The following is a 17,194-nucleotide window of genomic DNA, read 5'->3' on the forward strand; positions in this document are numbered from 1 at the left end:
CGTTTTCTTATAGCAAAGCTACATGGTGCTCTCTGCTGAGCCCACCCAGGGTAATCGAACATCGAACCCTTCATTGTAGTGAGTCCACCCAGGGGAATCGAACCTCTGATTTTAAGATTGTAAATCCGTAGACATTCCGCTGTACTAGCGGGTACCATCTAAGAAAGATTGTTTGTTTTTGTTTTGAATTTAGTGCAAGGCTACACAATGGCTATCTGCGCTAACCGTCCCTAATTTAGCAGTGCAAGACTAGAACGAAGGCAGCTAGTCATCACCACCCATCGCCAGCTCTTGGGCTATTCTTTTACCAATGAATAGTGGGATTGAACGTCACGTTATAACATCCCCAACTACTAGTGAAAGGGCGAGCATGTTTGGTGCGATGGGGATTCGAACTCGCGACCCTCGTATTACGAGTCGAGTGCCTCAACCACCTGATCATATCGGGCCTCGTATCATTATATATAAAAAGTTTAACACAGTCCTACTTAAAAGTTTAGGGTTCTAAGTTCATATGATTTTCATGTTTCACTAAAACACAAATTTCGTTTGTAGTTCCATAGATCTGTTGATTTGAAAAAAAAAACCGTGAGTTTTCTGCGCATGACAATTTTACCGTATTTTGTATTATTGTATTTTTGTGTATAATACCTCGTTTGTTTCGTTCATTGTTCTTTAACACAAAGCTACACGGCGAGCCAAGTATGGTGTGCTAATAACGGGTATCGAAACCCCATTTTTACGTCATCAGCCCTCAACTTTTCACGTAGTCCCGAACGTGCTACATCTACCATATACGTAACATTATTGTTTGTACTTCTTGTGAATGATTATTTTATTATTGTGTGGTAATAAATATCATTTATTTAACCTTTTGCGATTTGTTTTTCATAAATGTTAATTTTTACATGAAGTACACATGTCGAATGTGAATACGAAAAACAAGATGTAATTTTAATTAGTTTTGTTAAGCCTAAAATGTCTTGTAACCTGCTCTTCACGCGTTTGAACATTCTTTTACAACATACAGAATATAATTTTGAACATTCTTTTGCTTGCTGTAGCTAATAAGTTTTTATCGTGGAAGAAAAACCCTCAAAGATAATAATCAGTTAGAGAAAGCAAAAGATAGATTTGAAATCCTATTGTTGTAGATCATGAATTCTAAATCCGTTTAAGAACAGCTGAAACGAAAACGACTGGAATGTGTGTTTTCTTGTAGCAAATATGTTCGAACCCCTACTTTTACAAACTGAAGACATTGCTAACGAGAATGAACAAACACTTTCATATGAAGTCCCGACGATCTGTCAGTTTATATGTTTTACATTGCTATAGAATGGTATAAGATAATTTTATTCTTATGTATTATATAGACAAAAACCTTTCTCAATTTTTCCTCACTTTTCATGAACCATCCTTAATCTGTCTTTTTTTTTCTATAAACATAAAGCACGGGTACAAAAAGTTCTTGTAGTACATTTCTTGTGATAAATTGCGTATCCATAAGATCATGGAATCTGATTATATTTTCATTACTACACGGGCAATAAAATATATAAGATTTAAGGTGAAATTAATGCCTCGAGGCTGCCACGAAAGTACATACAACCACGACCTTATTTGTCTACCATCTGACATATTTATTATGCTAATACAGATAAGGTAACTTTATTTAGATGTGCATCGATCATCCTCAACATATCGTAGGATAAATTTCCACAGAGATTTAACATTTAGAAATCCTTATCTCTACAGACCAGGAAGCACTCAGTTCCAGCTTGCTTTATTGCTTCTCATGGAAAACTCAGTTCTCTCTCCATCTTGATTAGATGCAAAGAACTGCCTTCAAAGTCTTATAATATTTATAATATTCTTTTTCATAAAGCTTAATAAACTTTCTGCTCTCTGGTGTCGTATTTTCGAATATACTTAAATTTATCACAGTGTTTCTTTGCGATTTTTGTATTTTTTCACATCTGTTAGAATTGTTTTTTTTTAAAACATCTCATGTGTGCAGACTTACAACGGTAGAAAGTGGGTTTGGACACTCCTGTAAACTACAAACAAACTCGTGGATATGCCTTTATCATTTATAATTGTGTTACAAGAGTAACTTCATGATAATTGTATTCATGTTACAACGGTAACTTTGTGATAATTGTGTTTTGGGTTACAACAGTAACTTCATGATAACTGTGTTTAGTGTTACAACAGTCACCTTATGGTAATTGTGTTTTGTGTTACAACAGTAACTTCATGGTAATTTGTTTCATGTTACAACAGTAACGTCATGGTAATTGTGTTTCATGTTACAACAGTAACTTCATGACAAGCATTTTGTGTTACAACAGTCACCTTATGGTAATTGTGTTTTGTGTTACAACAGTAACTTCATGGTAATTTGTTTCATGTTACAACAGTAACGTCATGGTAATTGTGTTTCATGTTACAACAGTAACTTCACGACAAACATGTTTGTGTTACAACAGTCACTTTATGGTAATTTGTTTGTGTTACAACAGTAACTTTATGATAATTGTGTTTGTGTTACGACAGTACGTTCATGATAATTAAAGATTGAAAGAACCAAAATATTACACGTTTTGAATGTTTTACATTTTGTTGTTGATTGTAGAGCTGCAGAATGTGTTATCTTTGTTTTCCATTATGTCTAGTTTCTTGGCTAAACTAAAATTTTTACTTCCAGAAAATGTCATCTTTTTCTCCGACACTCTGATTTTTGTTTTCGATATTCAAGATACTCTACACAACACCATTTCCAGTGTTATTGTGTTACCAACTATGTTTCGGAGAGATGAGAAAAGAACAACCTTTATTACGTGGCACGCCCCTTCTACATTAACAGACCTCATTGGCTGGGCTATAAGATTCTTGCTGGCTCGTTTCCAGCACGTCAATATCTAACGATTGTGCAAATGTTCACCTTTCGTTTGTTTTCAGTGCTATTATGACTTACAACTGTTTCTTTGGAACAACTAGGGTTGTCAAGAGAAAATATTTTCTCTCGAATTCATAACGCAAACATGTACATCCCAGCAAAGAAACGAGAAACACACAGAGCTGCATGTCTTCGATTTCTTATCTTTTAATGGAGTTAGCTAGAATCGTGATCCTGCATGTGGTTTGGAAGAAAATGCTGCGTTCCTAGCGAGGGATTCTAGCTAATGGAAGCGGACAATAAATGCACGTTAATTAAGCAACACGAGGCTTTTCCGTATATCTCTAGTTAATGTTACATAAATACCCAGTAATGCTTGTTTGGCTACGACGATACCTTCACACTCGGTACTTAAGATCGCGCTCTTCAAAGTTCCTTTCAATATTACTATTTATTTATTTTGATGGCAGGTGGCGTGTTGTAACATTACAGAAAAATAAAACAAACAACTATTTATGCCACAAAGATAATTAATTCTCTCCAACAAAAGCCAACGTTAGTTAAATTTTACTGATTTCAGTTCGAGATGTTAAAAGTTGAAATGCACTACCAATAATTTAGCACAGACACGCTCAAGCTTAGGCCTAATATTGTTTGTTTTGGTTTTTAAACTATTTCTTTTAAATCCTTACCTTCGCTATTGTAAAGGTTTGTTTGTTTTGAATTTCGCACAAAGCTACTCGAACGCTATCCGCGCTAGCCGTCCCTAATTTATCAGTGTAAGACTAGAGGGAAGGCAGCTAGTCATCACTACCCACCGCCAACTCTTGGGCTACTCTTTTACCAACGAATAGTGGGATTGATCGGGACATTATAACGCCCCCACGGCTAAAAGAGCGAGCATGTTTGGTGCGACCGGAATTCGAACCCGCGACCCTCAGATTACGAGTCGAACGCCTTAACCCACATGGCCATGCCAGGCCAGAACAACTAGAGTTGTTTAGCAAGGAAACTTGAGTTAATCAATAGAAACGGTGATCAGTGGGTGTATTGAATAGTTTGACGAATATGATATTCTGTAGTGTATATAATTTAACAATTAGTATAGGTATAATCAATAATATTTATTAGAGATGATATGATAATATCATGTGATTTACTGAAAGTACATATATTGCTATATTTGATATTTACTTAGATAATTTAAACGAGGTTTGTTTAAATTATTAAAAAGACCGGTAACTTAAGAAGCTGGTATTTATGGCCACTCAGATACAGTTTAATATGAAATAACGGTTTTTTTCCAGCGTCTTATTTTTTATTGGGGGTATGGGGGTCACTATAGTCCACTATATAGTCACCATACTATTAAATGTCAGGGTCATGTATGTTTCTATGACACAATTATTATAATAAAATTAATTTCCAGTATTTCACGTAAAGAATACATGACATAAATACGAGTCTATTTAAACTTATAGAAACTGTATTAGGTCACTAGGACCAAAAACATTGGAGACGTACCTAGACTCTCAACATGATGGAATAGATAAGTTAAAGGTTCGTGCGTGGTATATTTCTATATAAATTTTTCTGTTTTCATATAATATCTCATGATCTACTTCTTTTAAACCTTCAGTTTTTGTACACTCGTATTAAAAGTTAGATTTACCTCAAAATATTGGGGGAAAACATACTAATATTATAAGTTAGATTTACCTCAAAAAAAGGGTTGTGATTCCCACACATTATAAGTTAGATTTATCTCGAAACATGGAGTGAGATTCCCACACATTATAAACAAGATTTACCTCGAAACATGGAGTGAGATTCACACACATTATAAACTAGATTTACTTCGAAACATGGAGTGAGATTCACACACATTATAAACAAGATTTACCTCGAAACATGGAGTGAGATTCACACACACTATATACTAGATTTACCTCGAAACATGGAGTGAGATTCACACACATTATAAACAAGATTTACCTCGAAACATGGAGTGAGATTCACACACATTATAAACTAGATTTACCTCGAAACATGGAGTGAGATTCACACACATTATAAACAAGATTTACCTTGAAACATGGAGTGAGATTCACACACATCATAAACAAGATTTACCTCGAAACATGGAGTGAGATTCACACACATTATAAACTAGATTTACCTCGAAACATGGAGTGAGATTCACACACATTATAAACTAGATTTACCTCGAAACATGGAGTGAGATTCACACACATTATAAACTAGATTTACCTCGAAACATGGAGTGAGATTCACACACATTATAAACAAGATTTACCTCGAAACATGGAGTGAGATTCACACACATTATAAACTAGATTTACCTCGAAACATGGAGTGAGATTCACACACATTATAAACTAGATTTACCTCGAAACATGGAGTGAGATTCACACACATTATAAACTAGATTTACCTCGAAACATGGAGTGAAGATGAGCATCCACACTCAGTTTTGCACAAGCATCATCTAAACTGTGATGTTTCTCACAGAAAGCTGTAAAATAAATGAGAAGAGCAGTTAGGGACGTTTCAACAGCAAATATTTATAACGATTGTTATAACCTAAAGTAATGTAATGTACTGAATACGATATAATATGCAGTATTTGAGTGTCAGAACATATTATATTTGAGAATTTTCCTCCAACTCAGGTTTAAAGTGGATCACAGCTACTTTCCTAGATCAAAACTAAACATAGAATTTGATAACTATTACAGCTAATTAAATATATTGTTCTTACAATATTATTTGTAAACAGTAGAATCTATTTTTCATCAGTTGGGCACCCCCAACTGTTAACGATATTTTCGGCCGTAAACCCAATAATATCTCATCGGCCATCTTAACTAATATGGATTTGTTCTATATTAATATGCTACGATAACAATACAAATAATCTTTATAAAAATTTAATAATAGAACATAAAAATAACGTTCTGACCAATATTATAAATGAAATAAGTGATAATAAAATGCGTAAACTACGACATAAGTATTAATTTTTTAATTTAATATTCTCCTAGATTTAACGTTCGTTATTTTAAATTGGAAGGAATTGAACTACCTGCAAATTCAAAACGCCTCACCACTGGCTTAGACTTGTGCTTAATAAAAAATTCAATCAAACTGAAATACATTTATAAAAATAGCAGTTACTTCTAATGCTATGTAATAGTGCATAATGTGTTAAATAACTCTCTTTCAAAACACAAAATAACAATAGTATTATAAAAATTGTATAACTTAGTGTATATTAAAAATGTGTTCTTTGTAACAGGGTGTGAATAATTAGTACAACCCAGAATACTTAAGTATTATAATTACTATATGTTAACTAACCAGAATACTTAAATATTATAATTGCTCTATGTTAATTAACCAGAATACTTAAATATTATAATTACTATATGTTAATGTACTGGTGTTCTTGGAAATCCTCAGTATATGTATTAAATAATGATGAAAATCATAATCCCTGTAGACTATAATTAATTTACGCACGGTTACTATTGTTTTTTTGTTGTTTTTTTTAGCGAAGAGCCATATAATGGTTTATCTGCGCTATATCTACCGCTGTGTCCCCTAGTGGCACAGAGGTATGTTTATCGATTTACAATGCTAGAAACTGCGTTTCGATATCCGTGGTTGTCAGAACATTAATAATCCATTGTTTAGCATTGTGCTTCGCCTCAAAACAAATCCACTGCGATGGATCGAACCACAAATGTAACACTGTAAGTCCCGGAGGGAGATAAAGATCAATTGTTATATCTATCAGAATCAGAAGATGGTGTATGTCAGGAGATTGATACTTAAGAAGTAACTGAATTAATTTCTTACCTGAATTTAAGGGAAATGTTCAAGTCCCCCGATGTAGTTTTACCAGACTAGTAACGAATATGTTTTTAAGATATCTGATCTTAAATTAACTACGCCATTATAATGGAGATGGAGGCGTTAAGCAACAGTGAATTTGTTTGTTTGTTTTTGAATTTCGTGCAAAGCTACTCAGGAGCTATCTGCGCTAGCCGTCCCTAATTTATCAGTATAAGACCAGAGGGAAGGCAGCTAGTCATCACCACCCACCACCAACTCTTGGGCTACTCTTTTACCAACGAATAGTGGGATTGATCGTGACATTATAACGCCCTTAGGGCTGAAAGGGGAAGCATGTTTGGTGTGACGTGGATTCGAACCCGCAACCGTCGGATTACGAGTCGAACGCCTTAACCACTTGGCTATGCCGGGCCTATTGTTTAGAGATAAATACAAAGCTACCCAGTGAGCTATCTATGCTGTACCACTACTAATGTCGAAACGACATTTTTCCATTATAAGATGTGTACAATAATGCATCATCATGACCCTTAGATTAAGCATCACCGCCCATGTAAACAGAGTTTCCAAAGAAAGCAGGAGACCTACTACGTAACATTGCTCTTGTAAATTGTGAGTAGCCCTGAATATTGTTCAAAGCAGTCGAATAATTTTAGTGATCATGTGGTCATTCTGGTAGAGTAGGGGGAAAAATAAATAATTGATCCAGAACAAAGAAAAATTGTAAAATGTTTAATAATTCAATAAATGTCCGGTCCCTTATTGATTTTTTTATCAATATTATTCCAAATGTTGAAGTATAATTTGTATTTTTTTTGTTTGTTGTGGCCCGGCATGGATAGGTGGGTTAAGGCGTTCGACTCGTAATCTGAGGGTTGCAGGTTCGAATCACCGTCGCACCAAACATGCTCACTCTATCAGCCATGGGGGCGTTATAATGTTACGGTCAATACCACAATTCGTTGGTAAAAGAGTAGCCCAAGAGTTGGTGGTGGGTGGTGATGACTAGCTGCCTTCCATCTAGTCTTACGCTGTTCAATTAGTAACGGCTAGCGCAGGTAGCCCTCGTGTAACTTTGCGCAAAATTATAAAACAAACTAACTAACCAAACGACTCTCAAATCGCAATCTCTGATAAGAATTGCAATGCGATACTTTGTTTATTAGTATAATTTACCACCTGTTGTATTTTACTTTGATACACGAAAAACGTAAACTTAAAATGCCAGACGTTATTAAACGAAGACTTAGTTACTGTTGGAAAAAAAAGATAAATTTCACGCGAAGCTACAAGAGAGCCATCTACATTAACCTTTGTGAATTGATAGATAGAGGGACAATTGTTAATCAACCATACCAACCGATAACTTTTGACCTAATAATGTATCTACGACCCCAAGGTTTATGCCAATGGGACGCGAACCCCGGAACTCCCAGGTCCATATTGGGGCGAAAAACGGGTGTTCACATCTAAAAACGAACCCAGTTTAGAATACATTGGCTGCATCCGTACGAGAACCAGTGTTAAACCAACATTATGAAGAAGAAATCTCAACGTTTTGTAAACCCCAGAGTAGCCTAAGAGCTGGCGGCGGGTGGTGACGACTAGCTGTCTTCCCTGTAGTTTTGCACTGCTAAATTAGGAATGGCTAGCGCAGACAGTCCTTGTGTAATTTTGCGCGAAATTCAAAAACAAACTAAACTTTTGTTAGCTCAAGAGCTCACAAAAGGTTATCTGTGCTCTGCCCACCACGGGTATCGAAACCCGGTTCCTATCAATATAAGTCTGCAGACATACCACTGTGTCAATTATATTTTGTGATTTGATCACAGGTACTTGTTTCTCTCTCTAATCTACGCTGTATTTATTACCAACCAGTATATTCAAACAAGGAAACACATGTTCAAAGTACGTTTTGTTTTTTTCTTTTCATATTAAATTCTGTGGTTCAAGAATGTTGGATACATAAGGCAGTTTAGCTTACTAGTTATTGTTTAGTTTATTTAATTATTTGATATTTAATGAATACTTAGTTTTCGTAACTTAAGTGTTAAAAGTTAATTATTTTAGGTGTAACAGTTATGAGAAATTTGTTCCGTAACTCTGTAACAGTTGTATGGTGTGTAAGAGTTTGATTTTAGTACCAGGATTTAGTTAGATTGTCGACGTCATCTTTCTAAAAGCCTTTAGATTTTTCTAGTTATGTGTCATATTATTATTATTAAAGGTATAAATAGTTCTAGATTTTTCTTTTATAAATAAGTGGAGATTCATCACGTTAATAAAGATAGAAAAGCGTTAGTGAAAGAAACAGTGAAATCAGCCGGCGGATGAGTGATTAGTCTTAATGGGTGACTTAACACAGTGTTTTTCACAGCTCTAATGTAATAACAGAGATAGGAAAAATATAAAATGTCTTGTCATTTGGATTCTAAAGTAACTGAACTGGTCTGTGTGGACGTTTGACAGGAAAAGATAATTGTTTAAAGTTTTAGATACAATACTGTAACGAGTTTTTGTACCTATGTTTTACATGTTCTGAACACATTATCTTAAAACAAGTGGATTGTGTGCCGAACGTCCTTTGTTTAAATTTATCACCATCACGTTACAGACGCCTACTGTTGAAAAATCCTAGCCCATTTATTAAAAACCCCGAAAAAGAAAAAACAGACCATTACTAGAATTCCGTTTTGGATGTGTTAATTACAGACTCTTGTTAGAAATATATTTTTCTGTGTTTTCTTCAGGCATTATTCAAAACAGCTCGATTTATATAAAACTAGAATTCTTTGTCCAGCTAATTTTAATTTCTATTTTGATGCAAAAAAACTCAATATTATAGATTGTGAGAAATGTTGCCTCATTAATTTAAATACTTGACTAATGGTCAATGTCCTAGAGGTAACTCCATTGGCTTTTCTTTCAATCGATGTTCACCGTATTAATTAAATCCTTGTTTATACCTTAAACAAGTAGCTTACAACTATCGCTTAATTATATTTTATGATTCTTAATGTGTTGAAAAGGAACGTTCAGACATGAGGAACGAGAACTTAGAAAATCAACTTACTTTCTCTATATTGTAGAACATTGGGATGTTTCTCATAGATAACAACGCATCTTGAGCACCCTAACTGACTGAAAAACAAAACAGCGTTAATCCACAAGACATCATCCGTCAACTAGTTAAAAAAAAAATTACATCAATGAACAATCTGTTGCAAGTATTTTAATGTTATAAAAATGATGCAATGCATGTAAACTGCTTGTTGAAAATAATCAGTTGTTTCAAGTCAATCAAAACTCTCATTCAACAAAGTATTATGTTTACGAAAGAGAATCTTCCCACCCATAAGGCTGTTTCATGGTAAAAATAAAACTTTTGAGGTCTGAGAACGTTAATTAATGGATTTACAGATACTCCAAGGCATTCTTCGTAATTTTGATATTGTTCTGTTTCCAATAGGAAACAATTACAAATATGACAGATAACTAGAATATCAAACATGCAATCCATCTAAGCTTCTGACCCTTTATTTACACACGTTTTTGTTCTTTGTGATATACCAGAATGTGTCTCCTGTTATTTGTCACATCAGTAAGTTTGATATATAACTTTAGGAGGCCTAAAGGAGCGGCCCACATTGTCAGTTCATGTATCAGTTCATGTGTCAGCTCATGTGTCATTTCATGTGTCAGTTCATGTATCAGTTTATATGTTAGTTCATGTATCAGTTCATATGTTAGTTCATGTATCACTTCATATGTCAGTTCATGTATCACTTCATATGTCAGTTCATGTATCAGTTCATGTGTCAGTTGATGTGTAAGTTCATGTATCAGTTCATGTGTTAGTTTATGTGTCATTTCATGTGTCAGTTCATGTATCACTTCATATGTCAGTTCATGTATCAGTTCATATGTTAGTTCATGTATCACTTCATATGTCAGTTCATGTATCACTTCATATGTCAGTTCATGTATCAGTTCATATGTCAGTTTATGTATCAATTCATGTGTCAGTTCATGCGTCAGTTCATGTATCAGTTCATGTATCAGATTATGCATCAGTTTATCAGTTCATGTATCAGATTATGCATCAGTTTATCAGTTCATGTATCAATTCATCGGTAAGAAATTTTCTATTCTTTCTTTGCAGATATCAAACCTCGGAAATGATCGATAAACTATTTTATCAATACTGGTTCATAACTGTACAAATATTGAACTGTTACGATGAATATGTTGGTTCATTATACTACAGAAAACATACACGATATACAGTCCTATTCACTTTATACAGTTTTTCGTCATTATGTAATGACGAGAAGGTGGCATTATGTATGCTAAACTGTCTTTCTTGGTAAAACCGTTTTCTACACACGTATGTACAAGTGTGTGTGTCTGAAATGCCTGAATGATTCAGTTATTTATGTGCAGATAATACATTATCCACGTGGGTCAGTACAACGTTCCAATTGATTTCTTATAAACAAAGGGCTCCTACGCAACATTGTAGGCTAAATTGGTTACTTTCAAATCCTATGTTATCTTAGGTCCGTTCTTCTATAGGCTCTAAGTTGAAAAGATGACAGAGAAGTAATAAGAGGTAAGATCAGAGTCTCTTACAGCTGTGATATATTAATTGATGTTTATATTTACAAAACTGCTTCCTGTTTCTTTGTTTTGTAATTTAATAGCGATGTTTTTAGCCTTGCAGACAAATGGGACGTGATTGTTCTGTGACGTCATCGTGATATAAAACAGAATCTGGAACAATCGTGTATTCTCAGCTTTAGTTAACAGCCATCAAGAGGAAAGAAGACAACATGTTGAGTATTTATAGACAAATACACGTACAGTAGTGGATTTTGGTACTCAGATAAACTGTACTATTAATAGAAGGACGATAATTTAACTTGGTTCTCAAAGAGGCTGTACTATTAATAGAAGGACGATAATTTAACTTGGTTCTCAAAGAGGCTGTACTATTAATAGAAGGACGATAATTTAACTTGCTTTTCAAAGAGGCTGTACTATTAATAGAAGGACAATAATTTAACTTCAAATTATTTGATTAATTCTGCACACACAAGTTGTTAACAGTCTTTTATGATTTTAAGGTTTTAACTTTATTATTTTCCCTTGTTAAACCTAACCATTATATCCACATCGCACCAAACATGCTCACTCTTTCAGCCGTGGGAGCGTTATAATGTGACGGTGAATCCCACTATTCTTTGGTAAAAGAGCAGCCAAAGAGTTGGTAGTTGGTGGTGATGACTAGCTGCCTTTCCTCTAGTCTTACACTGCTAAATTAGGGTCGGTTAGCGCAGATATCCCTCGAGTTGCTTTGCGCGAAAATTCAAACAAACACAAAACCCTAACCATTAAATTACGTCAGGTTTCTAATATTTACTGTCTCATTTCCTAAAGTGTGGTCTTCTACCAAGAGCAACATCCCTTACCCAACAGTACATAAACAATATCTAACGAAAATTCTGAGTTACCTTTCAAAAACTATAGTTTTTGAAGATTATATAAACACGAATTTCAACTAAGTTCTTAAAGTAATTCTCGATGACCTGAAGATGACCTAGGAGGGTCGAAACGCTGTTCACTGCTTTATGAGTAATAGTATCAATACACATGCCATCCGTTCTGAGATACGGTCTTAAGTTCCTCAAGTATTTTTCACCACAACTCCAAAATGGTGGAATTCTAATTAAATATTCTTATGATGAATAAGTAACAAATAAAACAGGAATACAACATAAAATTCCTCTTTGTTGAATTAGGCGAAGGAAAACCAAAAAAAGGTTGCGTTGGTATTTGTAATATTAATTTCAATTTAAATAGCAACTTACGCGCGCATGAGCAAAGAATCAATGTCAGTGGACTATGTATTTCAAGCAATGCCAATCCTAATTTAGAATTGCTGGACACAGGGAAACCAACCTGTAAGTACCAACCGCCGTCTAGTATGCGACTACAAACCGAACAGCAGTATTGAATATTATAAAATTTCCACACAGGTAATATCATGCCTCGAACCCTAGACTTTCCGATCTGTTATACAGCACTAACTCCTAGGTTACGTCATGATCTTGTCTGTTTTTGAATTTCGGGCAAAGCTGCACGAGAGCTATCTGCGCTAGCTGTATCTGATACGGAAGTGTCGGCGAAGACAACCATTAACAAGCTCTCCATCCATATCTTGAAGTTCTCTCGTCAGACCGCGTAGTGAAATATCACTGTAATTCTTATAACCCCTATCCGGCATATCCAAGTGGTTAAGACACTCAACTCGTCATCGGAGGGTCGCGCGTTCGAATTCCTGTTGCACCAAACATCCCTGCCCTTTCAGCCATGGGAGACTTTATAATGTGACGGTCAATCCCACTATCAGTTGATAAAAGTTGGTAAAGAGTGATGGTGACTAGCTGCCTTCTCTCTAGGCTTACACTACAAAATTAGGGACGACTAACGCAGATAGGCCTTGTGTAGCTTTGCACAATATTCAAACAAAACTATTTTATTCTAACACGATAAAAATGTAATCAAAAATATATTTTAATTTTAGAGAAACAATAAAATATTAATATAATATAATGAGTTTATTATTATAATTTCTGCCATTTTTCTGGCTGACAGAACGTTATTGTCAGTTTTATATGAAACCTACAGATTTAAAATTATATCAGTGATTTATACAAATCACTTTAGTTGACTGATTTCGAAAATGAAAGAAAGATTAAACCTTGTGGCATCTGTAATAAATGTTATTGATCCTCAGAAAACCTACGAATAAACAGGAATCAGTTAGAAGAGCAGGTGATTCTAGATAAATACGGATCAGTAAGAATAGCAGGTGATTCTAGATAAATACGGATCAGTAAGAATAGCAGGTGATTCTAGATAAACACGAATCAGTTAGAAGAGCAGGTGATTCTAGATAAACACGAATCAGTTAGAATAGCAGGTGATTCTAGATAAACACGGATCAGTTAGAACAGCAGACGATTCTAGATAAACACGAATCAGTTGGAAGAGCAGATGATTCTAGATAAACACGAATCAGTTAGAAGAGCAGACGATTCTAGATAAACACGAATCAATTAGAAGAGCAGACGATTGCAGATAAACACGAATCAATTAGAACAGCAGACGATTCTAGATGAACACGAATCAGTTAGAAGAGCAGATGATTCTAGATAAACACGAATCAGTTAGAACAGCAGGTGATTCTAGATAAACACGAATCAGTTAGAAGAGCAGACGATTCTAGATAAACACGAATCAGTTAGAACAGCAGACGATTCTAGATGGACTTCACTCAATGAAATCCCAATTTTATAATGTGAAGATTTACACTGGCACAGCGGTATGTCTGCGAAATCACACCGCTAAAAACCTAGTTTTAATACCCGTGGTGGGCAGAGAACCTATAGCCCATTGTAGCTGTGTACTTAATTCGAAACAAACAATCAAACTGTAATGTAAGATTCTCATATTTCAAGTAAATGGAATATTTCGTTGAAGTAGGTATTTATAGAGAGTAAATAACCTGGAGTGCTGTAAGATTTTATCGATTTTAATCATTGTAATTTGCTTAGTTTTTAATCAGGCACGTTCACGGATTACCACCGTATTCAATATGCTAAGTACATTATACAACTTTCTAATGAAAATTGTTACAAATTACATAAGTAACTTAGTTTTAGCTTCTTAAACTAAATTATTTTAAATTATTTCCATAAATAAATCACCTAACAGATAAGTTTGTATCTACATCTGACAAGAGGGTGTTTCATTTTCCATCATCTTCGTTGGTTTCATTTTGAAAAGCCTCTCTCCAGATGACATTACGTTAATTGCCAGTAGTGAATAGAAGTAATTGAATCTCATATATATTAATGGAATATATCATGCATCAAACTTGAATTTTTATATTTGCATATACACTATTGCACACCTATTACAAACCCACTTTCTACTGCAGAAATGAAAACAAGAAAGAAACAAACAAACTTATTAACGACCACGGTTTCGCCGATGACCATTAAAAATGGCACATGAGAAAACATTTACACACGTTTAGTATTTGAACTACAACTTTTGATACAACATGTGTGTCTTAACAAAAGTTGGTAGACTTTTAGTAAAGATTACAATAATTTTTATATAAATATTATATATTTTAATAAAAATGTGCTTGTGACAATAGAGTCTGTTTCGTTGCAAGTCTGACTGCTTGTTTGTTTTGAATTTCGCGCAAAGCTACACTGGGGCTATCTGCTCTAGCTGTCCCTAATTTAGCAGTGTAAGACTAGATGGAAGGCAGCTAGACATCACCACCCACCGCTAACTCTTGGGCTACCCTTTATCAACGAATAGTGGGATTGATTGAACCTTATAAAGACCCTACAGCTGAAAGGGCGAGCATGTTTGGTGTGACGGGATTTGAACCCGCGACCCTCGGATTACGAGTCGACCCCCCCTAACCACCTGGCCATGCTTAGTCCGTTAGTAAGTGAACTATTTGTGTAATATAATATGGTCTTTGTTCATTTTCCCCCAGTAGCCCTCGTGTAGCTTTGCGCGAAGTTCAAAACAAAAAAACAGACAAACTCCCTTCTACTGAAATGTATTTTTATTCTACTGTATTTTATCAACGTGCGTGTGTCTGTAGTTTAATACATCACACACATTTACATGTATTGATAGCTTAGCTCAAAGTCTGCTAATAATTTTCCATTATCCCAAAACCCAAGAACTCTATCCATCATTCTGTTTATTTTATTTTCGGTAACTCTTAATCTCTGTGTAGAAAATAAAAATCTCAAAGTGAAGTATCTGATATTGTTTGCGACCTTTATGTATTTATAAGTAAATATCTGATAAAAGTAAATTTAGATAAATATAGGGCCTGGCATGGTCTAGCGCGTTGAGGCGTGCGCTTCGTAATCTGAGGGTCGCGGGTTCACGCCCGAGTCGCGCCAAACATGCTCGCCCTCCCAGCCGTGGGGGCGTTATAATGTGACGGTCAATCCCACTTTTCGTTGGTAAAAGAGTAGCCCAAGAGTTGGCGGTGGGTGGTGATGACTAGCTGCCTTCCCTCTAGTCTTACACTGCTAAATTAGGTACGGCTAGCACAGATAGCCCTCGAGTAGCTTTGTGCGAAATTCCAAAACAAACAAACAAACAGATAAATATAAGCTACAAAGATCTCTTGATATTGTCTCTTCAGTATTTCACCACATGTGTTTTTTTTACTTTCAAACCCCAATTTGAATTTAACGAACATGATTAACGTGAAATTCTGTTCTTGAACCAACGACGCAATTCATTTCTCTATCATTGCCTCTAATGTTCCGGAACTTCCTCTATATTCGGAAGTTTCCGATTGCTCTTTCAGACTCCTCTGAGACAATAATTGTTCATTTCCTTCATCTCGGAGGGAGATAATTCCCTAACTGTGATTTCCTAGTGGAATCTTGGAATAAACAAATTCCAAAATGAAATGCCCTGAAAGTGGTGATGAAAGCTATGCCCCTGGAGTCCTGGGTTTAATTAACTTTTCTTGCTGTCAAGCATAACTACATGTATTCGAGCATCTTATCTCTTAACAGCGGTACAGCCGCAGGGTGAATGTAAAAAAAAAAAAGTCTGTTCACTTCGGAGCAGCTGACTTAACGCCTCACGTGCTCGAGCAAGAACAGTTTTCTTTCAGCAAAAGGGACCAACTGAGGCAGAAAAGCCAATTGACAACGAGAGGAATCGAGTTAGACAGACGTACGAGTTGAGTTTTACAATAAGCTTGTAGTGCCTTCGGTTTTTGTTCCTTTAAAATTCATGTCAATTTCACGTGACTTATTCATTGAAATAACAAAGAAGGACTCGAACATTGTATAAAGTTCGCAGCCAGTTTAAAAATGTGGGAGACAGGGATATTTGTTTTGGTATTAGCGTATAAATTTTAAGAGGATAATTAACTTTGAATACGAATAAAGAATAACTTGTTAATTAATGTCACATATCTAAGCGTATTAATACGTTGTGTCACAGCTATCGTTTATTTACTGTCAGTTTTCAATTTTGCCAAAAGAATCGAGTTAGCTTCTTTCTTCATTTACTTTTGTACAGGAACATTTCGTATAAATTACTGTTGAATTTCTTTAACAACTGTTGTTAGTGTGTTTTGCAGTATAATTTCTGTAGGGCCTATTGAGAAATAATATTTATCTAAGACATTCAAGATTTTCTATATGTGTTTTACTTAAAATGATATATGAGGATATAACTTGAATGATTTAATTCAATAACCTCACTTGGTTAATATATAACTTGTACGAGATAGTAAAAAAGTACTGAGACCGATGAACATGAAATCCACTCCTGTCTCTCTTC

General features: G+C 35.0%; 1 protein-coding gene across 2 annotated transcripts in view; it reads right to left on the reverse strand.

Annotated features, from left to right (window-relative positions):
- The window catches only part of LOC143248619 (uncharacterized), a 123,699-nt gene that overhangs the window by 31,308 nt on the left and 75,197 nt on the right, over window positions 1-17,194 (reverse strand). For both annotated transcript variants that reach the window (XM_076497120.1, XM_076497121.1), the window contains exons 3-4: window positions 9,855-9,922; window positions 5,358-5,438 (exon numbers count right to left, since the gene is read on the reverse strand). In XM_076497120.1, coding sequence (XP_076353235.1) covers window positions 5,358-5,438; window positions 9,855-9,922 — 149 coding nt within the window. The remainder of the gene's footprint in view (window positions 1-5,357; window positions 5,439-9,854; window positions 9,923-17,194) is intronic.

The sequence above is a fragment of the Tachypleus tridentatus genome, chromosome 4 (assembly GCF_004210375.1).
Source record: "Tachypleus tridentatus isolate NWPU-2018 chromosome 4, ASM421037v1, whole genome shotgun sequence".
NCBI classification, from domain to species: domain Eukaryota; kingdom Metazoa; phylum Arthropoda; class Merostomata; order Xiphosura; family Limulidae; genus Tachypleus; species Tachypleus tridentatus.